The sequence below is a fragment of the Echeneis naucrates genome, chromosome 12, assembly GCF_900963305.1.
Source record: "Echeneis naucrates chromosome 12, fEcheNa1.1, whole genome shotgun sequence".
In the NCBI taxonomy this organism is placed as follows: domain Eukaryota; kingdom Metazoa; phylum Chordata; class Actinopteri; order Carangiformes; family Echeneidae; genus Echeneis; species Echeneis naucrates.
This window is the reverse complement of record NC_042522.1, coordinates 17,602,753-17,629,818: the sequence shown is the minus strand read 5'-3', so window position 1 is coordinate 17,629,818 and position 27,066 is coordinate 17,602,753. Positions and strand designations below refer to the sequence as shown.

Genomic DNA, 27,066 nt, shown 5'->3' with positions numbered 1-27,066 from the left:
CCTCCTTGGACAAAGCCTGATGTGTGTCCGAGAGAGGGTTTGGCATGTCCCCCAAATATTTGTTCTCGCTGCTCGACGCCCACTGTCGCAAAAAACACTGAAGCACTGCGTTGAGCAGCTTCTTCTCTGCTTCGCCCCTGTCTGCTGTGGTCATTCAGAGTCCACGCACACAGCTTTGGATAATCAGTAAAAGAACAACTGCAGAACATTAGACATTTTCCACCTCTTTGCTTCGTTTGTCAAGGCTGAGCTCGTCCTGCTGGAACAATTGGGTAATTTATTTGTAAGTGAATTGGCAGGACACTCCCCGTCTAATGAACAGTGCTGCATGCAATTTCTTTTTCATCTTCATCTCCCAGCAGTTTGGGGTTTGTCAGCTGTAACTAGATCCTTAAAATAACTCATTCTTGTTTATTGAGAACTTTATCATAGACAAGTAATACAAACCATTCTCTCAAAGTAAAGAGAAAAGATCTGACCAAAGGCTTGGCATGAGTACTTCCTCTTGTGACCCTAATCCCATTTTTTCACCAAAGTTAGCGATTTTGTGAAACACTGGTAAACCTGGATATAAAGCAGATTGACCCCATTTTTCACTGCGAGTCCAGTTTGCCTTTCTTAAAAATGGCAACGCTTAAACTGCGAGGAGCAATATCACCATAGACAGTGGCAAATGAGTGAACTGTGAGAAAGCAGGCTAACTGATACTGTGGCTCTTTGTTAGATCCTCCACGTGAGATGCTTTCATCAGTAAAGTATGTTTTTAAAACTTATATCAGGGCTGCAGCTCACTGTGTCACCCCCAAGTGTTTCTGGTATAACAGCATCATGCTGGGCAGGTCTTCATCTGAAATAAGAGGAGAAAATCCAGCAGAAGCCAGATGTTAGTGACAGTTAACTGCTTTTTTTTTTCTTTGATCAGTGGAAATTCCAGGTCAGTACATATTAAATGTTTTCAGCACATGTCCAAACTCCCCCTCCTTCCCCTACCGCCAACCTAGTCTACTGTCCAACCAATAAAAAAGACAAAGGCATCTGAAGGCCTCTTATCCCTTTTGTCCTCCTGCAGAACATCTGTCCCTTCAGCCACCATGGATTACCCCCCAACTCTACCGTGACGTCGACTTTTCTTTGCCTCAGCAGGTTTCCTGTCACCACTGACACAGTCTGAAAGTCTGAAGCTGTTAGAAAGAATGAAACTAAGTTACAAGTTGTGAAGTAAATGTAAGTTAAAGTGAACTTTTGGATAAATTCACTGTTCTTTGCATGCTGACAAATATTGACTTTAATTTGGATTTCAATTCTTGTAGATCAGCAGTTACATTAATATGATAATAACCATCAGGAGATCAGATTTCTGACTGCAAAATATTGTTCAGTTCCAGGCATCTTATAGTTGAAAAAGATTTTTTTTTTCATACACTATATATACTGTATATCTGAGTTTCTTTTCCTTTATCTGTCTCTCTTTTTGCCGATTCGTTCTTCTAACCGTGTGTAGATTTTGACTGAGGTCATTAGAGCAGCAAAACAGCCTGTGCGATTGTTGTAAAAATGTAATAAAACAAGAAGAGTCCCTGGGAGTGTTTGTTCAGAGGCCTTAAAATCGTTCCCCTCACTCTACTCAGTCTTTGTGAGTAGTTGGCCTCACAGCTGAGCACTGTTTTTTTTTTTTTTTTTTTTTAAGTTCTTGATCTCATCATCCAGCCTTATTCATCTTGAAAGAGACGACCACAATGAGTTATTTTTATCCTGTGGGTCCTTCAGGGCTCATGAATCCATGAATCATCAGTCAGCATGCTCTGGGGCTTACAGGTGCATTACTATGTCAAAGCAATGTGTCTCCAGGATAACACAGAACGGTTTTGTCATGTGCTCCATTCATTGCAAACTTTATTTGAAATCTATAAAACATGATAATTTAGTGTAACTATGCTGTAACTCCTACTGATACTGAAGGATTCTTGTTGCTTTCTACTGCCCTCTATGGTAGAGAGGAAAGGTGAGAGTTTGCTGCTTTGACTGTGGACATCGGATATGCATTTGGTTTTAGGAATCACTACTTTTTTTTCTGGCACTGAAGAAAGGAAAGACTGGTAACGTTTTTTTTTTTTTTTTTTTTATTTAAAAGGATTGGATCTTGTGGTACAATCCAAAAAATTCCCTGATGATAGCCTGAAGACTTCCACTTTTTTTTTTTTTTTTTGTGTAATAATATATATGAATCAAGAATGATCCATGAGTGAATGCAGCCTAGTCAATGTGAGAAACTACAGTTGTAATCCAGAGCATTTCAATCCAGCTCACAGTGATCATATACTCTTGTTCAAATTCTCCTTGCACAACAATGGTTTTTCACGATCTGAATAGATCGGGGTGACAGACAAGTTGCATTTTGTGAAGTTTATTCATCATTTCGACATTAGAATCCTTTTGCTGTGGAAGAGCAGGAAGCTGTTTTTTTTTTTTTTTTGATACACAGCGCTGGCATGGTGTGTAAACTGTACGGCTGTAGCGTATAATCTGTCACAGGAAAATATAAACCGGAAATTGTATCAATAAGGGTTGAAAATTTATGTTTGCTGTTTGGTCATTATTGGACATCTGTGTCTTTGAGAAGAAGCAGCAGGTTTGTTGTTATGGTTCAAGAAAACCAGATGTGTTTCTCCTCCAGAGACATAAGAGTCCCCCCATCTCGCCCTATGATCTAGGGATGCAGGTCAATGGGTCCTCACCATGGTCAGATCAAGAGAGCTAAATAATGTGCATTAATTCAGATTAACTGCTTGGCCAATACACTAAACTGCACAATAATCCGCATCAGTATTTGAGAAGGGCTGGAGGTCAGGAGGCTGATCCTTAAACAAGCCTGTAACACAACACACAGGCAACCAAAGTATATATATATATATAAAGTTTGGACACTCTTTCCTATTCATTTGAATGAGAAGGTGTGTCCAAACCTTTGGCCTGTACTATATATATATATATATATATATATATATATATATATATATATATATATGTGTGTGTGTGTGTGTGTGTGTATTTAGTAACAGCAAAGCACTCCTTTGTTCTCAGTTTGAACCTGTTTCCCATTTCCTGGATAATAAAAAATGTTTTTCCTAGCAGTTTTATTTATTTTTCTTTACATACTTCAAAAATAGTACATACAACTTAGCGAGTGAGCTCGCATCCTGAAATAACAAGCGGAATTGGGCTGGTTCATCTCCTGGAGGGATTCCCTTCCTGCGGGATCAAGGTCAGGTGTCAAATGCTGCAGGAGGAGAACAGGAGCAGGAGTTACTCAAACATAGAAGGAGGTTTTAATTTTACTCGCACTGTCATTTGCATGCAGTGGCCATGTGCCTGAAAAGGGGAGTCCTTTTACACAGTCAGTCCAATTTTTTTCCAACTGAAAATATTTTTCACCAAAACAAATGAGGGTGGTCACATGCTCTGTCCTTGGCATCTTGCTGCTTTGTGGTTTTCCACTGGAGTAAAAACAGATTAAAAGCAGAGAGGGGAAACAAATGGAAACTGAGCTTTGTCTTCACCTCAGAAAATATAGTTTATAGTCAAGATCAAAGCCAGAGAAGAGCTTTTAGAAGTTTTCTTCATATTTGAGCCTCTTTTTTCTTCACTTTCAAAATTTTAATAGAGAATTTGTATTTTGTTGTGGCTAAAAATAGTTTTTTGCTGATTTTATGCACATTTTGAATACAAAGATCAGATCAGTTGCTGGATCCCTTGCGGTCAATCGACTTATCATTTCGTCTCTGTAGTTTTTATTTTTCTTTCCTGTTCCACAAACCTTTAACGCTGCATAGCTGTATGTTTTGCTTTTTGTTTTTAGATTTGTGCCATTTGATTTTCTTCCTATGTTCAGTCAAATGTGCACAATGTGTAAGTTTGGAAGACACTACAGGAAGCAACTGTGTCTATGTCTGACACAGTTTTTCACAGTGTGTTGTTTTCTCTGACAGAAATCTCACTCTGATTCATAATTCATTAACTTGTTCTCTCTCTCTATGCTGGGGAATATCTTTGCTGATGAATTTCCCATCTTCTGAGAGCAACTGCCTCTTTGGCTGATCTGATATTAATCATTGATGAACTCACAATGACTCATCATCATACATTTTAACTATCATTTTATATATATATATATATATATATATATCGGGGGGTGACAGATTTAATGAGGCCTTAGCAGCCTGGACGAGTCCCCCTGCAAATTTAATCCCCTCCCATGTAATCCCGCCTCTTCTGTCATTTCTGCTCCTTTCAAGCCCCCTCCCTCTGTTTTTCCTCTCTCCCTCACTATCCTGTCCCATCCCACTTATTCCACCTTACGCCTGATGGAGCATTAAGCTTTTATGCTGTGGGCAGCAGTGGCCTCAGCTTTAGAGTGCTGTGTGTCTGTGCATGTGTGCGTTAGTGTGAGCGAGCCGGCGCTGCACAGGGTTCCTCCCCTGTTCCCTGGGATCCGTGTTCCTTCCACACATTTGGGAATTACTTGCTACAACGGCAAATTTTTTCTGTGCTTGTGTGGGTGTGGAATCAACGGACATTGTTCCCAACCCAGGCGTGAACCCACACACCCGCTCTGCTTTGGATACCTGGGAAATGGTCCGGTGGATGCCCGCTTCAACCCAACTTCAGCCTTTTGTTGTGCTGCTTTAGAAGGGTGGTGTGGGTGGGGCGTGGGGCAAGTTGGATTTGAATGGACATTTACTGCCTTTGGATATTCCATAAGGGTCCAACTCAAAACAAATAGGATAAGATGGTGCCGCTGCAAAAAAGGGTAATCTGAGTTGTGTGTGTGGAGGAGAGAGAGGAGGGTTTCATGTGCATGATGTGGCTGCAGTGACGTTGGCTTATTGTTGTGCCTTTTTCTCCCAACAGTGGTAAAGGTGTGGTGGTAATGGATGAATGTAGTTTGATTGCTTTAATTAGCACAAGTTTTTAAGGATGAGCATGCTGTTGGGCATTAGAGTGAGAGGGAAGTTTGTTGTAGAAACAAGAAAAACAAGAAATCTGTCTCATGGCAGAAGAACGGAGAGGGAGAAAACAAAAGACGAGGGGTTGCCTGAAAATGTCTGCGAATACTTTGGTTTTATCTAGTCATTCTTCCCTTGAGTGGCTTGTTGATGAGTGATTGCTGATTGAAACCGACTAACAATGACTGTGCCCTGACCCCCCCACCCCGCCCACCGCCACCAAGCCCGGCCCCCACACAGTCAGAGCTCTCTATTGTTTTCCTTGAGTACTTCAGTGAGTTGTTTAGTTTGTGGATGCTGTTTGATGTTGAAGACATTTTGCCCCTCTTTGTATGACGCAATTCGTCTTCTGTAAAGCAATTTTTTTTTTTAAATATTGATGTTGCTGTAATAAAAAATGAAGTGCTGCACAACTAGGAAGACTTTAGAATCTCAAACTCTTCTTCACCACAACCGCTTCCTGTGTCAGCACTATGAAAATGTTATCTAGTGCAGAGCTGCTTCAAGCAGATGAGTGAGAGACAATGCACACACCACTTGCTTGATGTGTTTCTTGTGGTGCAGGGGAATAATAGATATGCCTCCAGCAGCCGTGGAGCACATGGTGCATGGTGTGCTCAGAGAATCAGCTGAAACTTCTTGATGCCACCTCATGAGCTCAGAGTGTCGTGCGAGAGGAGCTGTTAACTGGATTAAAGAAACCTCCAGACATGGTAGAGGAGAGGATGGGGAACTGTTGGAGCTACACCAAGGTCGTTTTTTGGTTCATCTTTAAAATAATACCAACACTGCCGTGAGTTTGCAGCCATTTGATAGCCAGTATATCTTAGCTGTGTGCGCACTCGTGGTGGCGAGAGAAGTCCCAGATGTAATACGTGCCTTTTTTTTTTTTTTGGAACTTGAGGATTTTAACGCAACCTCAGCTAACTAGTGGCAAATTTTTTCCTCACAAGTCATGAGCAAATCCTGAACCATGAGTTCAGCCTGAACAGCTGTATTTGGTTATCGATAGTGGCGGGACGATACTTCCTACTTTTTCATTATGAACCACAGTAACCTCTGTGAAAGACATTGGTGTGAAAAGAAATGAACAGCAAGCTCACCCAACACATCAGTTGTAATTATCAAAAGGGTCAGTCGTAGACCAGGTACTGAAGCTGACGGTCTAAGGTCTGGAAAGAGCAACTCACCTGCTTTTATCAGATTAAAAAGGATCTCAGTGTTGTGCTGAAATACCAATGTGGATATTTGGTAGTATTGTTTAAATGATATACAATAGGTGGTGCATACAGTATAGATAAAATCTGCAATCCTCATCAAGTTGATTCAATCTGTGATGGGTGGCCTAATGCTATTTGCATGATTAAATCATTATGTTATTTTCTTCTTTCTGCAGGATCAGTTTGACAACTTGGAGAAGCACACACAGTGGGGGATCGAATTTGTGGAGAAGTACACGAAATTTGTCAAGGAACGATCAGAAATTGAACTCAACTATGCAAAACAAATTAGGTGAGTGTTCCAGCAGACTTGTAATTATCCATATTTGGGTTTGCAGTGCACTAATAGGGGTGACTGTTTTCCATCCAGATGGCTTAGATAAAGAAATCCCCCTCTACAGCAGGATTTGACCTACTGAAGCATCCTTGAAACAAGAGAATGGATCGTTCTCAGCTCATTATGTATCTGACCCTGACCTCTGACCTCTCCCTGGTGGAGGAATCTGAGGGAGGGATTTCCCATATGGGACATAGTATGTTAACAGTTATATTAATAACAATAAAAATCCAGCAGAAAGTCCGTTAGATGTCTGCGCCCCCATCCATCCTTCTTTTTTTTTTGTCTGTAGTGTGTGAAAAATCTCTGCCTCTCTAGTGCATGCATGCCTGCATGCATGCTGTCTGCTGCTGTTGCTGGATTGTGCTTCAGGGAAGAGGAAGTCAGGTTGCACGGGGGTGTGATGGGTCGGCGCTTGTTTCCATAGAGACTAGTGGGTATCAGCCATATCAACCCCAGGTCTGACCCAGATTTTTTTTTTTTTATTATTATTATTTTTTTCTCTCTCCAACCACAGGCTTCTACCCTGCCCCCTCCAACTCCCTCCACACACGCTGTTTTGTTTTGGTGCAGTCACTGATTTATTTATTTTTTTCTGCGAGCACTTCTACATTGAGTGAATCCCTCTTTTAAGGCCTACAGCATCCCAACACAGTAGGAGACATCGAACAAATCCAAAATCCCTATCTTTAACCAGGCTTGGCAATATGGCTAATGCTCTAAGTACTGACTACCAACATGCACCCACCCCCCCATTTTCACAGTGAATAGCCAATACCAGTCAACCATTCACATAGCAACAACCTCACAACAGATTCTCTACAGGCCACACCACCCCTCTTTTAGAGAATTAAGTCATCTTGAGATAATAGGACTAGCTAGCCTGTGTTTACATGCATGCATCATCCTCATACCCTGCACTCAACTTTTCACTTCAAGACATCAAGCGGAAATAATAATTTTCTTACAAATACCGCTTCAAATTGGTGAAATTTTGAAATCCTGCAACTTTGTGCAGTTTTTGTCTATTTCACTATGTTTCCTGAAACAAATGAACAAATTAAAATGCCTAACTAATTAAAAGTCAGTGAGGGAAGAACAGAAAGTATTCAAATGAACTCAAGTGAAATCACTCTACCTGTGCATGATTCTCTCAGGTTTATCCACAGATACATAGGTTGGAAGCCTAAATAAAGCAATAATATATATGTTTACAGGTTTGAGCACAAGCAGACATCCTATAAATACAAGCACACATCAATTAGTCAGCATCTGTGTGCTGCATGTATGACAAAAGCACAGGGATAGACTGATCATGCCACAGCAGTCAGGCTTTTATTGAACTTAAGGCTGCACAGATGGTGAGGATGTTTTCAGTCACTGTGCTTACACAGGCCTGCTGTCAAACTGGGTCTGTTATCTGGTTGACACACAAACACACACACACACAGATGTACACATTGGTCCACTTGTCAGAGGAATCTAAAATGAGGAAATTAGGACGTGCAGGCAGGATAGATTGAGTCATAAGGTTTTCCTGTGTTTTTAACACACTGCTTCTTTGTTGTTGTTCTACTTGGCTATACCTCAGGACTACTTATCCTTTGTAATCAACTTAGCTCATGGAATCAGGTTCAATCTAACAGGCATATTCTACCCAAAAGAAATCCACAGCTGTTAGATCTAATAAACTAATGGAATTAGCACTTTGATCCGGTCTTCTTTTCCACCATTCATGCCGTTCATCTCTTCTCTCCGTTTCAACAGAGGGCATTTTGCAATGTCATAACAGGAGAAGTGCAGCTGTAACAGATATCAATAATATAATCATTCTGCATAGTTACCGGAACTGAGTGCTCTTTCAAATTGGAAAATTATTAAGATTGAGTCTCTGATAAATTAAGATTTTGCATAGTTTTTGATTAATTTGACCAATCAACAACATATTTGGCAGCTCAGTAAAATTCCTGCAGAAGATGTTTGTATAGTCAGTGATATGATGATAGTCAGCTGTTTGGTTCAGGACTTTTTAATTCTTCCAATTTGAAAAAGAGTTTCCCTAACTGAGTTCCATCTCTGGCTATTAGTCTACTTTGTACCATTTCTGTCACAATACCAACCACACGCTGCACTAATCCACAAATAATCCTCTTCCATTGCATCGGTGTAAACATGCACAATGCTTCAGTCTAGTCATTGCAGGGCAATGCTTTAATGCCTCCTCCTCTTCCTCCCCCAAATTCCAGGCTGGCATAATCCATAACACAGTGGGAATAAAGTCCTGTGAACAAAGGCTGGGCTGGGCGAGGGTGAAAAAAGGGTCTGTGGTCATGTTGTCAACCAGAATGTATAGGCATTCTCCTCCAGTGAGATTCCAGCAGGCCATGTGTTCATTCCATATCGTTCTGCAGACAGACATAACCAAACAAATATACACTTAACAATGCTGCTTTAATCCACCTAATTAAGTGCAAGCTGCCACTGAATTTGGATAGCTTTGCTAAATATGTTTTTAAGGGGCGCAGACTTATTCAGTCTGACAGTTAACATCTAACTGTGAGTGAATAAGCGAGCGAGTGGGAACTAGGACTATAATTAGAGATGGTCTGAGAAGGACAGGGGGAGAGAGAGACAGACAGATCTGCCTAGCAACAGTGCAAAAACCACAAGGCAGGAGGGATGTAGGCTGAGAGAGGTGGATGGTGTGCAGACACACAATCCATGTAGTTTTTATTTCATTTTTTTAACTCATGCAATATTTATTTTCACATGGCCTTTTAAATCATGTACATGAGAGATTTAGTGCCCAACACTGTTGTTTCTTAAAACTAGAACTGGTAAACGCTTGACTATTACTAACCCCAATTAACAGAAACTGCCAACTATTGTGGCATATTGTCTTTTTTAAGCATTTTTTTTTTTTTTTGCTGATGGAATTGTAATATTGTCCCATTCCTGGTTGTAATATGCTTGTTCAGTAAGGAAATTACAGCATAACTCACTATTAGCCACAGCTTTATACGGGCTTGTGTCTTGTCTTGTTAATACAGGTCTGCTTTTCTTTGTGTGTGTTTACAATGTCAATTTTGAACTTGACAAAAGTGCTCATTAAATAAACAAAAGCTCCTGAATGCCTAAGTACACAACAGCTACCCAAATCCATCAGGGTTTGACGCAAGTTATTATGTTTTGCTGACAGAGTTCCAGTTGGATGTCGAGAGTGTCACGCTGTGTGTGACATGGCAAGCTGCAGCCTTTCAAACAACACAACAGTGGCTAATATAGGTTGAGAGAAGGACATTGTCAACATTGTCATTATCCAAACTGGGGCGAGGTGGGGCTTTTACTTGCAACCCATCTTAAGCCAGCATGGTGACTTATTTTTCTCTCATCCTCTCACAACTGTCCACCATACATGGTGCACTCATGTTGTGCCAATGGCAATGGCTGCGTAAGAAAAGCATACTTGTTTCGGGTGACTAGCTCTGCATGCATTCTCCTGGGGGCGATGATTGATGTGCTGAAGAGAGGGAAGGAGATGCAGCAGCGGGAGTGGAAAGCACTTTGCTGGATTGAATGGTGTATTGGATGATCCTTTGGCTGGTCCGAGAGGGCAGTGTCAGGGAAACATAATGGTAATGGCGCCCAGCTCATCAGCAGGCCGGGCTCTAAACATAGACATGGTTAAAAAAAAAAAAAAAAATGTCTGACGATACCGAACTCTTTGTCCACACAGGAATTTATCTAAGAAGTATCAACCCAAGAAGAACTCACGAGAGGAGGAAGAGAGCAAGTGAGTCAAAGCGTCATGCTCACATCATGAATGACTTTTAGGAAAATATGTTGAATATGAGTGAAGTGAAGAACTGCTATCTTTCCTTTAACTTTTTTTCCTGTGTCTCCCCAGGTACACCTTCTGCCGAGCCTTCCTGATAACACTCAATGAGTTAAATGACTACGCCGGCCAACATGAGGTAATAGCGGAGAACTTAACAGCTCAGATCATCACTGAGCTTTCACGCTACCTACAGGAACTCAAGACTGAGAGAAAATCGGTGAGTAATCTCTTACTTACATTTAAGTTGCACTCTTTTTGTCACTTTGTCGGCCTGACCACATTAATTATTTAGTGTAAATGGCAGCAAGTAGATTCTGTTAAGGCCTATAAGATCTCAAATAGCACATTTCCCCTGCTCACTTCTTCTCCACGATCTGAGGTCATCACTGAGTAAATATAGATTTACTGGCTACCCAAAGGCTAGCCAGCAGTGCACAGCACAACTGACTGTCCTTTTTATGGAAGTCATCGTCGCTCTGTCATTACAGAGTTATTCCTTACTTTTAAAATTGGTGCACCGCACCACTAGCACCACGATTCTTGAAAGTTGAGGTCACTTGCCTGCTCACCAGTACAAAGTGATTTAAAAGAGTGCTGGATTTGCAGTGCGTGATTAATTGATAACAGTGTGGTTTCATGGCTTCCATGGAGTTTGTGAAATAGGAGAGGGAAAGCTACTGAGCTGGAAAAAAAATGTACTTTCTCAAAAATCTGCCATAAACTCTTGTGTCACAGAAGTCCAGCTGAGGGAACTGGAGTGGAAAACCAAAAACCAGGGGCACAAAGGGGGAGTGACTTATTTTTTATTTATTTATTTTTTTACACTATATGTTCATATATTCACAGCTGGTTTAATCTGTGACGCTGTTTTTTTTTTTTTTTTTTTTTTTTTTTTTTTTTTTTTTTTATAAACCTTGCTCCAAATTATCAGTAATCACTTTCGATTTTAGTTCAGTATAAGTTGCAGTAAAGGGAGAGATTGTGAATTTCCAGCACTTTCAATGGAACAATCCATTGTGTCAAGGCGTGTTCTCCTTTTGGCTTTGGTCTAGTTTGGAATAACAAGCAGCAGTCAGGTGTCCAGATTTGGCTTCTGTCATAAAGGGTCATTGGAGTTATCCAAGTTATTTACCCAAATTTCTGCTCCCACCCTTCTGTCAGTCTTCGGCATCTTTCCTTGCAGGTATTGTGAGTTACTCGTCATGTGTCCTGGACTAAAGAATGCCACAACAGAGTTTGTTCAGTTAAACAATGCAGGGAGGGGAGGTTGGGGGTTTTCTTCACCACATTACACCATAACTCACAGTATATTTTGTGAACAGAGGATTCTTTCATCTGAGAGAATAGTTTGTCAGTCTATTCAGGGTAGTATCCTGAATGGGTAAATGTAGCCAATGAAACTTTTATTCATTTACTTTCACTTGTGATACAAAGACACTCCCACTGCCTCAGTGTAGTAATGGATGATGCAGAATGACACTCTTTGACAGTGATCAAGTGTTGAAAAGGCTGCTAAGAAAATCAGAAACTCCAAGCTATAGAAAACGAGACTTCTATCAGACCTCACTGTTCAACACTTTTTTTTTCTTTTCACAAGAAACCATTCAGGGTTTCGCTGTTACAGAAAGTGTTATTGAAGTCACAAAAGCTCATTTTAAAACAGTAAACTCTCAGCTTCCTGTCATTCCTCCCTCTGGTTTTGTTCACATTAATTTTTAAGCACCACTCAGTGTTTTTTTTCCCAGTCCGAGCCTCTTGATTTGCGTCTCTGTCAGACGCAGCTATGGAGGCAAACCCAGACAGAAGGATTAGAGGAAGGTCAGGGCCCCCTGGGTTAGTACAGAGCTTATTGGACAGGTAAAGTCCATGCTACAAACCCAGGAGGGGAACAAAATAATAATACATCATTAGCTTCTGGTGTGGGGTTTTGTAACTCTCTGCACCCTCCCTCTGCTCTCTCCCTGAGTGAACCTCCCACTGAGCTCAGCTTTTGGCGGCACAGGAGGTGAGGCCAAGAATATTTCCTTAAAGGATTTGATTTCCCAGTACTTGCTTTTACAAAAATGGTTTTATAAGAGAAATGTGATTTAGACATTATTCGGTAAACACCCAGTGCCCTAACCTCGTCCACATAGTTTCTCGTTTTCCATGCTATGCTTAATGGTATAATAGGTGAAGATGAAGAGCAAACAAGGTTAATACGGGATGAAGTGCCTAAGTCTCAAGGGACTGTGGTTGTGCTGATGAATCATAATAATGTGTTTGATCAGCATGCTGCTGCCCATGAGGACTGATAAAGACCCTAAAACACTCCCAAGACTCCAGTATTTATGAGTGTCACTATGGAAATAGTGATCTTTATATCTGTTAGTGGAGTCCACTTGAGGGCCATTTCTGGGTGCACTTCTTTCTCCTCTTGCACATTATGATATTGTTGTATCTGTCTTATCTTGCTGCAATGTAACAAGTTCAGCCATTTAATACAACAAAAAAAGAAACAAAAAAAAAAACCAACCCAAAAGCCCAGCAACATTTTCTTCTGCCAAGCTGCCAAGGACGGGAAAGTAGGCATTGCATTTCCCGAAAAAGTCAGCTGAAAGCCATAATGTGCTATAAAACATCTTTAGGTGGGTTTGGCAGAGGAGGTCCCACCTCATTTATCTGTGAGAGGCAGAGAAGAGAGATGTAAGTACACTGTGCCTCTCTCCAGTGGCCTCACATGCCTCCTTGTGCTGAGTGGAAAGAAAGCTAGGAATCTGAGAGATGGAGAATTGATTGTTGACCCGAGTTTGAATAACCTCTGCAGTATCACTCTTTTTGCATCCTCACTTAATGGTCTAAACATGAGAAGGAAATTCTCTCTGGAGCTTTCATGAGGTGTAATCATCTCCCAAGTCTCTCTCTAATATGACCTGTGGCTGTTTGTACTACCTAATATGTGTTGACAACTGTACAGGACTTCAGGTGCACATTCCTACGAACCAAATCATGTCAGTGAATGACAGTTTGGGTTAGAGCTTGTGACTCTGCACAGATGCACACGGGATTGCTAAAGCTGAAATGTTAAAACTTTCTAGTCTTCAGTTGGCAGAGAATGTTTGTTTCCCTCAGCTGTTGTGTTAGTTTTCATGGTGTGGTCAGCTTGTGAGTCCCTCAGGGTGCATGTCTGTGCTACCACAGTTCAGCCTTGTACACTGACAACACTGGAAAGTAGCAAGGCAGATAAGGTAGACAGCAATACAATGTAATGCACGAGCTTGGAATAACAACAAACAAGAGAAAGATGCTGTTTATGTGTTTTGGTTTGTTATGTTTTATTGGTTCTTATTGACGTGAATAACTACTGCGACTAGCTGGAGGAATTCCTTTGCCTCTGAAGATTTTGTCCATCTTATTAAGTAAATATTAAATCTTCTGTTTCTGATCAACTGTGTTTGGAAGGGATGTCATCATATTTTCCAGTCCCCCTTTTACGAGACAAAATTTGGACAGGATCTGTTAGTGTGTCCTTTTTCCAGTTGTCTTTCAAAGTCCTGGGTAGCTGAGAGTGGCAGCTTCCTGTCAGCGACCTGTTGAAGCAGCACAGATGTCCCCGACAGTGCCAGTAGTTGAGTGCTGTTGCTGAGAGACATGGTTGGAAGGAAGACGGCTCTGCATCTGCTCTTTCTTGTGAGGAGCCAAATCCACCTCTGCAGTCTGTGAATTTAAATCCAACCAACCAACACTGCAGAACATTTTCTAATTCAGCCGCACCGTTTACTCAATACCTACAACCCAGATGGCTGAAGGCTCCTTTTTTATTTATTTTCTGGATGGAGTTTGAAAGTGAATGGGCTCATATGTATTAGTTTAGTTTGATCAAAGCCCACAGAGGGTGGTCAGTAGGTCTTCATCCTCAAACAGGGTCTTCTAAATCTGATGGAGGTGTTTGGGGAAGAGTGTCAGCTGAGTTTGTTCATCTTCACAGAGATGGAGGATTTGTTTAGGACTGGATATTTTTCAGAAATGTTGTTATGGAGACAAATATTTAGCTGAAAGAATGCCTCACATTAACAATGACATCACCCGGTCTGCATACTGTGAAAAGGCATCAAGGCATTTTATCATCAGGCTGTAAGACATTTTTTGTCATCACTAACAGGATTGTTCTGATCTAACAGGAATCTTAAGGTCAGGGTCTTAACAGCAGTTGGAAAAAAAACAAAGCACATGAGATGCGTTGATTTGAAAGGGCCTCACATGCTCCACAGGGTCCCGTTTTCTGTTTGAGCTCAAATACTTCCCCTGAAACACCGGACCACTTCCTTATTTTGCTCAGCTTCCCTTGAAACTTTGGGTATTGAGAAGTGTGACTACCTGTGGTAAACCAGAGCATATGCTCACCGACTGCTCTCATGCCCAGTGTTATACAGGTGACATTAACCTTTTAGCCTCCTTCATCAGGCCTAATTTCACATCTCCTGATTGTGAGTTAGCATGCAGAATACTGAAGACTTCCTTGTGCTGTCCAACCACTGAAATTCCTTAGCAGTAAAATGAACAGCCTTCTGTTCTTTGCAACAGCCTGGATCTGTTATTGAAAGGCAGCATCGATATTCAGCTCAGCTACTAACTCCCTCCTCAGCAGTCTGCGTATCCAGGGGAGACCTCATTGACAGTCAACTCTATGTGGTGTTTTTTTTTTTTTTTTTTTTTTTTTTTAGCTTTTTTAGCAAATTAATGTGACTGCAGGCACTGCAGGGCACCAGTTGCATGTTTTATAAGTAATCTGAATCTAATTCAGAAAAAACAGACATTGTTGAATTGGTGGGTCTGCGTTTCCACTTGCAGGGGGATCTGGCTGGGATCCACACAGAGAGCTGCAGAGAGATGTGCTCTGCTTCCAGCCCAAGTCCTCTGGTCTCCTAGAGTGAAATAGGCCATGTGAGGCTGCTTATAAAAACACACAGTGTATGAGCTGTGAGAGTTTAGATCAGCGCAGCCACCTTGCTTTGTCCAATATGCCATGTTTGGTATATTCCAGAATCCACTGCAGCCCTTCTGTCTCCCCCCAGATAACTATATCTAACTCTTCAGTCGCCATTGTGTTTTATCTTGTGGTATGTTCACTGTGTGCTTCAATCTCTCAGTTAGTCTTGCTGTTTCTTACTATCTCATCTAACAGTTGTAACCGTACCAATCTGAATATTTCCTGGCACCTTCTACTGTTAAAAAAATAAAGACGCTGAGATGCAGACACACACTGGAACAGTCAGAACACGTGTTCATCTTAACTTAGTGTGCTGACATTAAATACACCTGAGGCTGATGTTATTTAGTTTTATTGATACATTATTGGACAAATTGAAGGTTTGGCCTGATGATCATTCATGGGAAAAGTCAGGGGATCACCAGCAGTTGCTGCGACATTTTCACAGAAATGTTAACCTCAGTCCCTGTCCCTAGAGAAAAGTTAGGGGCTTCCCACATGACTATTCATACACAAAGGCTGCTGGCATGACTTATGGTTGTCTTCTATTCTTCTGTCCTCACTTGAGAGTTTTAGTTTCTTCTTGCATGTTTTCACAATGAAAGATGCTTCATTCCCTGATGGACTGAAGACATTATGTGTTTATATTTAATTACTTGGTATTTACTGTTATTGACTGCCTAAATATTCCCTTTTTATAGAATTCACTGATTTTTTTCACAATACTTGTGTGATGCATTGAATGTGTGTCTGAGATAAACCTTTCAGTTGGCACCATTCTCACCCCATACACGTGACTTTATAATTGCATCAAGCAGCATCTGTTCTATCTCCATTACTGGCCCCTTGTTGGCCATTGTTACTTTAACTACAGTATGAGCTGCCCTTTTTTTCTTCTTCTTCCTTTAAATTTCTAAGAATAGAGACTTCATTCATTGGATTATTAATGGTGCAGATTAATATCAGTTAAAATGTTATAAAACCATGCCTCTCTTTACATTGTTCATGCACCTGCATTCTCTTTAATCAAATAGATTTCTAGCTATCTGGTGGAGTTTGTACAATCTCTGGAAGTTAAGCTTGTGGGTTATATGGTCATATTTTTTTATGCAGTTACAGTATCGTATCCATTTGAATCTGCCCCATTTTCTCAGATCAGATTAATACTTTCCTGTCAAAGCACAATATACAGAGTGTTTAATGGTATAGTTGAGACTCTCATTCCCACTGCTTATAATGTATTATCCAGCCTACGTCAAGGTCAGGTTCACCTACATTAAATCTGTTAAGCTTGTGAATAGTATGTTGATTTTTTTTTTTTCATTCCCCTCTCTGCTTTCTCCAACCCTTACAGCATTTCCATGATGGACGTAAGGCACAGCAGCAAATTGAGAGCTCATGGAAACAGCTGGAATCGGTGAGTAGGCAATATGCAATGGTACACAACTAACCTTTGCCGTTAATTAATACTAATAATAATAAAAAACACACTTCTGCAACTCCTAACGTACTTAAAGTTGCCAACTGCAACTCAATTTATTGCCCTATAAAATGGATATATTCTGCACCACATTAAGATTAAATTTCTGTCTATCTTTGTAAATGAAGAGATATTTCTTTAACTGATATTAAACACAGAGGAAAAAAGGAAGATAAGAGATAAAAGGTTTGATAAGTCCAGGATTGATGCATAACACCATTTAGTCATGACATAAAATGTAGCTTAGCATGTTTTCAAAGAGAGCACCAAGCACAAGTCAACTGCAATTACTCAAATTTTAAATATGTGCTGTCAGTGGCTTTGGTTTAAATCAAATTCCACATCAACCAAGGCACACCACTGCAGAGAAGTGGGATTAAAATTCATCATCACCAACACCACTTTATATAAAAATCACATGCTATAACAGACACTTAGGGAGGAGCCATGTGACTATAAAGAGAGGAAGGCAAAAAAACAGGACCATGTACAGAGCCCTGAGGGGCCTCCAGCCTCAAACTGGAACCTCAAACAATACTCCATTTCTTTAGCTGAAGACAGGATATTATATGATCTAAATAAATTCATTCATTAAGATGAAATTATGTGGTTCAAATAAGGTTATGATAAAGCTACAGCAATTTTTTTTTATGAATGTGCCCTTGTTTACTGCATGTGTCTGTAGCTGGGATGATGTGCTGATAATGTTAAGAATTTATGCAGATAAAAACCTTCAGTTTGAGAATGAAGACAAAACACTTCCTGAGGTAAATGTAGATAAAAAAAAAACTCTGAGATCATTGCCTCTTACATAGAAACACTGAAGATCTCTGGATATCAGCAGTTTTAATATTAGTCACATGCTTCCGCAGGAGCCATGTAAACAGAGGAAGGACACAGAGGAGGTGACAAAAAATAAAAATACCATGAACAGAGCCCAGAGGCACCGCTTGTTATGTCTTCATTTCCTTAACTGGAGACACAGCAGAATTAATACAATGAAAACGTATAACAGTCTCTCAGATTACATTAAAATGAAATTATATACGCTATAAATGAAATCATGATAAAGCAAAATTTTTTTTTTAAATGTGTTCTTACATGATGCATCTGTTCCATTGCTTGAATGACAGGCTGATAATGCTAAGAATGTATGAAAATAAAGACACTTAGATAATTAACATAAAACAGTGCCTGAGGTAAAAACAGGTAAATACTTGATTTCATCATCAGTGGCAGTACAGTACTTTTGTATTTTCTTAAATACTGCTGTTAAAAAACAAGAGCAGACCGGAGAGAGTATCTGTGGTATTCGTTTTAGTGGAGGAGTGAAAGGAGAGCACCACCTCTTATCTCTGCCTGGCCCCTTTGATGGGGGAGAGAAAGCGTGTGAGAGAAGCATAACTGCCTTGTCCTCCTCAAACTTCTCTGTGCATTCAATGACCTCTTTGTGTGCATGAGGCAGATAGGCATAGTTCAGAGTGCACACTGGCCCGACAAACACTGATTGTTCGGCTCGAGGGGTCGAAAGAGAGCTGGATGAATGCTTGTTTTTCTGTACACAAACGGCCACTATGAACATTTGTTTAATCGGCAGGCTGCAGACTTTGACAGACCCCAGGGTTGTGTCAGTGACATAAACTAACCTCTGTCGCACACAATGCTGAGCCTGAAATGTATATGACGCATACATCCATGCTTTGACGTCTGTTACAATGTTTATTAAAAGGTCAAATTAGATGATGTTTGCTGCTCCAACTTGTGGGAAGATTTTACTGATGCAATCTCTGTGATCATTCATAAATGAAATATGGTTTTCTTTCCATTTCTCAGAGCAAAAGACGATTTGAGAGGGATTGTAAAGAGGCAGACAGAGCACAGCAATACTTTGAGAAGATGGACGCCGACATTAACGTGACTAAGGCTGATGTGGAAAAGGTATGTGTCATCTCACTCCTGTGCTGCAGCCACCAATCACACACAAGCTTGTGCAAACCCTCTGTGCTTCCAACTCAGCCGCCCCCCCCAAACCTCCCCGAGCTGATTGCCTGGCCTTCCTCACCCTCCCTCAGAGCATCCTCCCTTTACCCGCTGATTAGGAAAGACGGTAAAGATTGAGTGACCGTCCAAGTGGTTGATGCCAGCAACTGAGTGTAAAAGGTGGCATTGTCTCGGCAGCGCAGTGATGTGCTGTGAAACAAAGCTGATAGCAGCACTGACTCCTCATTATCACTGTAGTGCAGCCACCAACATATGGACCATGGCAACAGAGAGGACGGTGTGTTCGTGGTGGCAGAAAGACATATTATTTGACTTGGTCTCTTTGCAAGTGAAAAATCGAAATGCCTACTTTTTGTTTTTGTAATTATACGTCCCTGTCAATAAATCAACACATTCAGCCTTCACTTAGTTCCTAGGAACTGTCAACCAGAGCCCCCTGGGCCTGAAACTGATGTCATTTCCTGTTGTCATAACCAATTAAAAGAGCCTTTTCAAGCTCAGCCCTTAACTCCCACAGCTGCAAGGCATCATGGGTCAGCAGCGCGTGCTAGTGCTGCTTCATCAGCTGTTGGAGCTCAGCCTTCGAGTTGACACAGTTCAGACCCGATTATTATGCAAATATAAACTGGAATAAAGAGCCTTTCTGCTCTCTGGACATACAGCCAAAGAGCTACAATAGGCTTAGGCTAACACTGAACTCAACAGGAAAGACCCGGAACAGCAGCTCAGAAAAAAAAGAAGTAACTCTTGAAACAAGAGCTGCGTTGTTTCTGATTACAGTTATTCCATTTATGGAAGCATGAAGGACTCGTACACAGAATTCTGTAAAAGAAAGAGAAACAATTCTTTTCTTTGCATTAATTTAGTTTGCATCTTTATGGAATGGAACAAAGTAAACAACTCTAGAACGAGCTGGATTTATCTTGCGGCACTCACATCTAAAGGGTCATGCCAGTTTTTTTGCCCATGTTAACCTCAAAGTGTGCATTAATCATGTCACCTGATCACTTCCCATTCGTACTACTGAAATTAAGTTTCTGTGTTGGCATTTCAAATTGTCTCTGATATCAAAAATTAAACACAGAGGAACTTCTTCTGGAAAGAAAGTACCATTTTAAAATGCTGCAGTTTCCCTTTATAATGTGCAGATTTCTTCACATCTTTTTTCTTCCTCTTTTTGGTATTTAAGGGAAAGTTGTGGCATGTTTCAGGCCAGGGCTTTTTCACACTACTGGTGACAGTTGTTTGGAATTCAGATTCTGTACAGAGAGCGCATTTGAAATGGGAAACTTCAGGAGTTTCTAAGTCTCTTGAATGAAACTAGTCAGGTTAAGGGTTTCCCTAAGACTCCCTAAAACTTTTACAAACAATAAAGGCAAGAAAATGTCAGATATTAGCCGTCTCATTTCTAATCCCCTTATATGTGGGTGTTTTGATCGACCTTAACTCTCTTTTTCACCTACTCGCATTTCCATTTCACTAACACATACGTTATTCAATATATTTTCCCAGATGGTATCTGTAGTATCATTTTAATCAACTCAGATTTTCCAACTAGACTCCAGAAAAAGTGTGTGAATGTGAGTGTGAGTTTAATTCTCTGTCATCTTTCAGTGTCGTGTGTATTTTCCACGTGCTTTCACTCATTAACACATCAAGTTTATTCTCCAGATACTTGTACAATGCCGTCATTGTTACATCATGTTAAAGACTGGAATTGATCATCACTTTTTGAGGAGCTAATTAGCTGTGGTTATGTAACTAAGTCACAGAAAATAACATATCATGTGTTTAAGTGTTTTTTTCCCTGCAGAGGCATATTCCTGTTGTTATTGCAAGGGCCTCAGAGTATTTATCACCGGAAGGGATGAAATGTCACAACCTCAACTTTGCTTGTGTTGAAGTTGTGGTTAAAGCTTGGTAGGTCTGGACAGACCAGATGTGTAGCGGGATAAGAAAAGAGGAGAACAAACTGTGTATATGCATGTTTGTGGGTGTAGTTGTGTGTACTTACGCCTCTGTATTCTGCAGCTGGAGGCCAGTTTAGGATTTGATACTAACTAATGAAGAAATATATCATTTAACTTCCTCAAGTAACTTTCACTAACAATAAAAAAAAAAAAGAAAAACAATGTTTGAGGTAGATTCATTTTGACAAGCTTCAGGAGTTGCTTCTGTTTGCAATGTGATGTCTGTGTGTAATGCAAAAGAGCTGGTGTGTGTCGCGCTGCTGAGGTCTTGTGGTTTTTCTCCGCAGCTGGGGCTAAACCTCTAACTGTTCCCTCTTTTCCTCTGGCAAACACAATCCCTCAATTTGGGTTTTGGATTCACAGCCCAGACATTCACAAAGTCCGCTCCAGTTCTGTGACGGACCCCTGGCCCTCACACACACTCACAAAAAGACACACACATCCTCAGTTATAAAGATTTAGAAAGAATAACTGAAAGCACAAGAAAGTGGTTGACAATCCCAGTATATTAGTGGTTACTGTGTTTGTGTAGTGTGATACCAGCTTCCTCTTTTACTTATGACAGGCCTGGCGGTCCAGGAAGTGCATCTATGGCAACTTGTTGTTTAGCTGGAAACGGCTAACAAAACCTTTTTTTGTTTGTATGTGTGTGTGTGTTTGTACTTATTTTATGCCATGCCTTGAAGCGAAGTTCCCACAAGGTAGGTCAAGTGGACAGAGAGTGTTATATCTGTGGGAACACACACACACTGTCTCGACTTGTGTCTCAATACACATACACACACATACACACTGACATACAGCCTTCACCGACTCACTGTGAACACGCCCTGTCCTGTCTGACCGTCATCGGTGGCTTACCTCGCCGTCTCCTGCTGAACACTCTGTCAGCCTGAGGTTCATGCGTGTGATGTAAGAAAAGTGAAATGAGAGAAATGTGGAATATGTTGCGTAAGGCGCCAGCTTTCAAATCAACCTTCACTGAGACTTGTCCCTTCATTCTCTACTGGTACTGATTCCCACTTAGATTCGCATTGATTGACAGACATATGTAGAGGCGCACAAGCACACACACACACACACACACACACAGAAGCAAAACAGGTAATTTCCAGAAAATAACAACAGGATGTGATGTGGCTACAGGCGTTGCAGCCTTTTTTTTTTTTTTTGAGGTTTCGTTATCTGCCAGGTTACCATGGTGATGTTGTATTCCCCTTGTCACATTTCAAAACACCCAGGGCACTTTGCATGCACCTACACCGCCGTAGCACGTCTCCGTAAATACACAATCACAGGCCCACACGTAGATTTTAAACAGTTAGACTTTCACATGTGCTTTTTAGCTTTTCACTGGATTTCCTTTTTTCATTTTCGTAGGCAGTGACGATCATTTTCCACCAAAGTACTTTTTGTCATCCCACATGTGCTGGACATAATGTACCTTAGTGTCTGACACCTCGGCTCTGATGTCCTCCTTTCCTTCTCTTCTGTCATCTATTACTTACCCATATGTCTGTGTGAGTGTGAGAGACTTAACTCTTGCCTTCTCAGTCCTCATGATGAACCTTTTAATGTTGATCTTAATCGCAGCTTCAAAAGGTGATTGTTGTGGATGAATCAACAACGTCATTATTTATATGCATAGAGGCCACACAGATCTAATGGAAAGAGGAAACAGTTATGAGTAGCTGCACGAACGCACCACACACACACACACACACACACACACACACACACACACACACACATCCCACATGGTGTGTAGCTGAGATAATCTCATCTCCATCTGCTTGTCGTGGATCTGTAATAGGCTGCTCCTGCTGCGTTTCTGACTGCCTGCCTTCTCTTCTCATGACCAAACAAACCTAAAATAATCAGCATTATCGACAGCAGAGATAGGTGAGACAGGGCAGGCAATCAAAATCCAAATCCCTCCATTCTGCAGTCAGTGCAGGCTGTCATCTCCCTGTTTATATGTTTGCTCTGGCCTACATTCAGTCTAATGCCAAAGGCTGTTGCTGCTGCCCGACTTAGATTTGCACCTGTGATCCTGCTAATGTGTGTACACGAGCATGCATGAACACTCGTACGCACAAATATGTCAAGTCATGCAGGTTTTTATGCCCTTGCTCTGTGCGTGTGTGTAACTCTTATCTGTTAAACAGGGGAAACTCTGGGGACACGTCAGTGACGTGCATGTTTCTGTGTTTTCTTTGTCTTCAGGCACGACAGCAGGCTCATATGAGACACCAGATGGCTTCTGACAGTAAGAACGATTACTCCTCCTACCTGCAAAAGTTCAACCAGGAGCAGAATGACCATTACTACACAATTATCCCCAACATATTCCAGGTAAACACAATAGCACTACACAGTCTGCCAGACATTAGTGGACTTTTTATTGCAGATATCAGCCTTTTCATACATCAGATTAAGACATTGGCTCCACCCAAAAGCATTTTCTGCTTTCATGTGTTTATCAGTTTCCCAAGCTCTCTATGCAAATGTAGCTGAAAGTGCAGACTGATTGTAAAGTCGTCCACAAAGGTGCATTCATGTGCGATCATTAAATGGCTTGTGAATACAGTGCTGTTCGCTGGCCACCACCCCTTCACCCCCCCCGGGGTCAACAACTAAAAATAAATTCTCAACATGTGGGAAACACTGAGGGTAACAGGCCATTATTAAAAAGACTGCAGCTATTTTGTACAGGCTGTTCTCTCTGTGCTACATTTTGACAGATTGGAATCACAGTGTTGTGAGTTTGAGATGTAAATGAAAGTTGGTTTTCTTCGTGATCTGTGATCTTTGAGTTCTTACTTCTGAAGATTTTTTGTTGATGTTGGGTTTTTGAGTCAAAGATTTAAATGGATGAAAAGTGCGTATATGGTATGCCAGATGGTATGTCAGATCTTTGATGCTCAAGACCAAAAGACACCTCTCTCAGACAGTTTTTGAAGCAAGCCCTGCCTGCTCGCGTAAAAGCTGAAGCTTTTATTTATTTATGAATACGTCTCTGTTTTTTACGTAGAAACTTCAAGATATGGAGGAGCGAAGAATTGAGAGGATAGGATCGTCCATGAAGACATTTGCAGACCTGGACCGCCAAGTGCTGCCCATCGTGGGGAAATGCCTAGACGGCATGACGAAAGCCGCTGAATCCATCGAACCCAAGACTGTGAGTAGACCGAATGAGACTGTGTGCACACACACCAGCGTGTGGGGTGTATTACACCCTCAGATAGACTGTCTGTCACAACCCACACATTAGGCCTTCATTGAGCAACAAGTGTGTTGGTTGGTCGGTACTCTTGGGGAAGAGGTAGTGAGCTGCTTCAAAATAAAAACATACCACCTGTGAACAACAAAGTGGGGCATGTTCATGTTGCTGTAACTGAGACAATAGCTGAATAAAACGATAACATTTTTGTTTTGACCTCTCTTTTGTAGCGTAGCTGCACGCACACATTGTAGTTCCCCAATGTACTAATCTCAGTGCTTTGTGTTACACACCAGTTGTCAGCCCTTAAAGGGGAAATTCAGTTGACTTGTTTACTGCAGTTGGATACAGTTGGACTCCGAAGGGACATTTCCAAAGACTGATAAATGCCATAGATGATGTAATCATAATTTATCTTAGTTGAGGTGTGGGGTTTGAGAGACAGACAGCATGTTAATGTACATGGTGCTAGACAGAGATTCTTGTGCAGTCTATAGAAAGAGGGATCCAGCTTTTTTTTACATTTCATCCCTACTGGGGAAAAAGTCAGATTATCAAACCATTAGATTTTGATTATTCTTTCATTGAAATAAGATGGCACTATGGCACTGAAGCTTAGGACTACCCCTTTAGTCTCAAATGACTGAATCAGTGAGTGCACACCCACACAGCTTCCTCTGAGGGGCTTCCCCTTCAGTCAATGGCCTCATAGCTGTGAAAGCATGGTTTTATCCCTTAGATGCTGCTGAGGATCAGGAAAAAAAAAAAGTAGCTGAAACAAAGGAGGGTTGGCTTAAACTAGGCAGTACATATAAAGGACACTGCACTGGCCATCTTCCAGAGGACACTTTGCTTTATACACACACACACACAGATAAAAAGAACAGTGCTGCTAAGTGTGTTTTGCTACAGTCCATTAAATTTGAAAGAATGACTTTATATTTTGGAAAATGTGCTTACTCACTTTGTAGAGGAGAACAAGAGAAGGTTAAAGCAGCTCTATATGGCATCTGCTGTACATATGAAGCTAGGCAGATCTTGATGGTGTTACCCAGAGCCAGGCTAGCTGCTTCCATCCTTGGGCTTATTAAACAAGTGAAGGCTATATAAAGTGTCCATTTCTTTAGCACCTCTGCAGGATCTGCTCTGGACACAGAAGAAAGTTCACTGTGCCTTCTATAGTCATATAGTTAAATCACTGGTTTTCCATTTTCTTTTTAAATCTTCTTAGAAGCTAATATGCAGTTGTTGGCTTCAGGTTTATCCCATGGTGCATTAATTATTTCTTGGAGGCTGAAAAAAAGGAACGATCCGCCAATATTAAAGATGTCACATGTAGACTGTCTGCCCTATGACAAAAAAACAAGATTATCCCCAGGGATTGCAAAGCGTTTGTGTGTCTGTGTGCATGGCCCAGCTCCAGGCAGATGACTGCAGCCTGTGACTGTCTACTACAGTAAACAGCAGTGGGGAATAACATGTCACATGCTTCCTTCTTGTCTTTCTCTTATTCCTCTCTCATGTATACAGTGCAGATCTTTGACCCTTGATCCTAACTGCAACCAGACCCCAGATAGGTCAGTGCACACTGCACTTGATTAATGCGCTCTTTCCTGTGTCTGACGGGCCTGGCCGTGTCCCCAACCTCAGCGTTTTGTCATAACTCCTGCCTGACAGATTTAAGTCTTTTCCTCTTTCCCCTGTGGCCCACAGACTGACAGTCCCTCTCTTTTTCCTTTCATGACACACTCACCAACTGTTATCAGACAGAGACTACTTTAAACAACACAGTCACCAGGCCTCTATTGTGTTGCATCTTATCTCCAGACCTGCTGATTAGCTGGACATTCTGAACAAACAGAGATCCCTCTTTTAGACACTCCTTACATTAAAGAAACTTTTTTCAAAATTCAGTTATATGTTTAAAAAGTAGAGAAAACCATTTTAAGACTTAAGCTGTCCTTCATCTTGACTGCTGTAACTGCTGTCCCCCCACTAGGACTCAAAGCAGGTGGTGGAGTCCTACAAGTCTGGGTTTGAGCCGCCAGGAGATGTGGAATTTGAAGACTACGGCCAGCCAATGAAGAGGACAGCGTCTGACACCAGCCTGTCCAGCCCCAGAGAGGGCAAGGAGAAGCCTGTTGGCAGGACCAAAGGCAAACTGTGGCCTTTCATTAAGAATAAGAACAAGGTAACACATCAATGCACACTTAACACGGAGCGTCACTTACACTTGAACATACAGCAAAGCCTCACTGACTGTAGAGGATCTGGTTTTCTCCATTTGTACCTTGGGGATTTTAAGTTGTACTACTTTATGTTGGCTTTGTCTCTGTGGAACAGTAGCAGTACAAATATACGTGTTCAATGTTACATGTGTTACATCGCTGGCGGTGGTTTTGCATTTAATTCAGTTTCATTTTTATGTAGATTCTTTGACTTCTGTTAAGCTCAAGAACTTTGTTGCAAGTTCTCTGTTGGTATTGCCATTTTTGTTGTTATTATTTGCCACCCGTTTTTCTCCTCCCCGGCAAATCACCCTCACCGATTTTTGGAGCCTCCCTTCTGTAACTCACACTAATGTACTTTCTACCTTCAACCTGCGGACGGACTCATCTGGCAGATATTAACGCGATGTACAGTAACTGTCTCCCTTCACCGTTCTTTCCATTGACCGGTGATCGGCCTTGAGTGTCCTCCTTCAGTTTCCTGCTTCTGAACAGCAAAACTGATCTCTGACTGACTCGTCTTATGGGCTGGTGGAACTTTTGGTATTGAATTAGATCAGAGCATGAGTGAGAAGTGGGCTGTGTGTGTGTCGGCGGAAATGGAAGGCTGGAAGCAAGTGTGTGCAATTTTATTTGAGAGAACCCAGAGTATGAATTGTGTGCAGTGTGCAAACTCACAAACAGAGCATAATTCTGTTGTTGTGCTTGATACACTTTGATTTAGCGTAGATAGCCAGACACAGAGGTATTATATGGTACAGTCACACACTTGCATGGAAGCATAACAGAAATATGTT

At 41.2% G+C, this 27,066-nt stretch overlaps 1 protein-coding gene across 14 annotated transcripts in view; it reads left to right on the top strand.

The window, feature by feature from the left end:
- The first annotated feature begins 1,797 nt into the window (after nt 1-1,797).
- fnbp1b (formin binding protein 1b) overlaps nt 1,798-27,066 on the top strand; it is a 39,845-nt gene continuing 14,576 nt past the window's right edge. For 3 of the 14 annotated variants that reach the window (XM_029515058.1, XM_029515057.1, XM_029515061.1), the window contains exons 1-9: nt 5,542-5,755; nt 6,400-6,515; nt 10,297-10,353; nt 10,468-10,615; nt 16,722-16,784; nt 18,681-18,785; nt 23,045-23,173; nt 23,853-23,999; nt 26,041-26,232. In XM_029515058.1, coding sequence (XP_029370918.1) covers nt 5,714-5,755; nt 6,400-6,515; nt 10,297-10,353; nt 10,468-10,615; nt 16,722-16,784; nt 18,681-18,785; nt 23,045-23,173; nt 23,853-23,999; nt 26,041-26,232 — 999 coding nt within the window. In that variant the 5' untranslated portion in view covers nt 5,542-5,713. Of the gene's footprint in view, nt 1,828-5,541; nt 5,756-6,399; nt 6,516-10,296; nt 10,354-10,467; nt 10,616-16,721; nt 16,785-18,680; nt 18,786-23,044; nt 23,174-23,852; nt 24,000-26,040; nt 26,233-27,066 lie in introns of those variants that run through there. The other 11 variants (XM_029515070.1, XM_029515068.1, XM_029515067.1 and 8 more) reach the window with 7 other exon arrangements.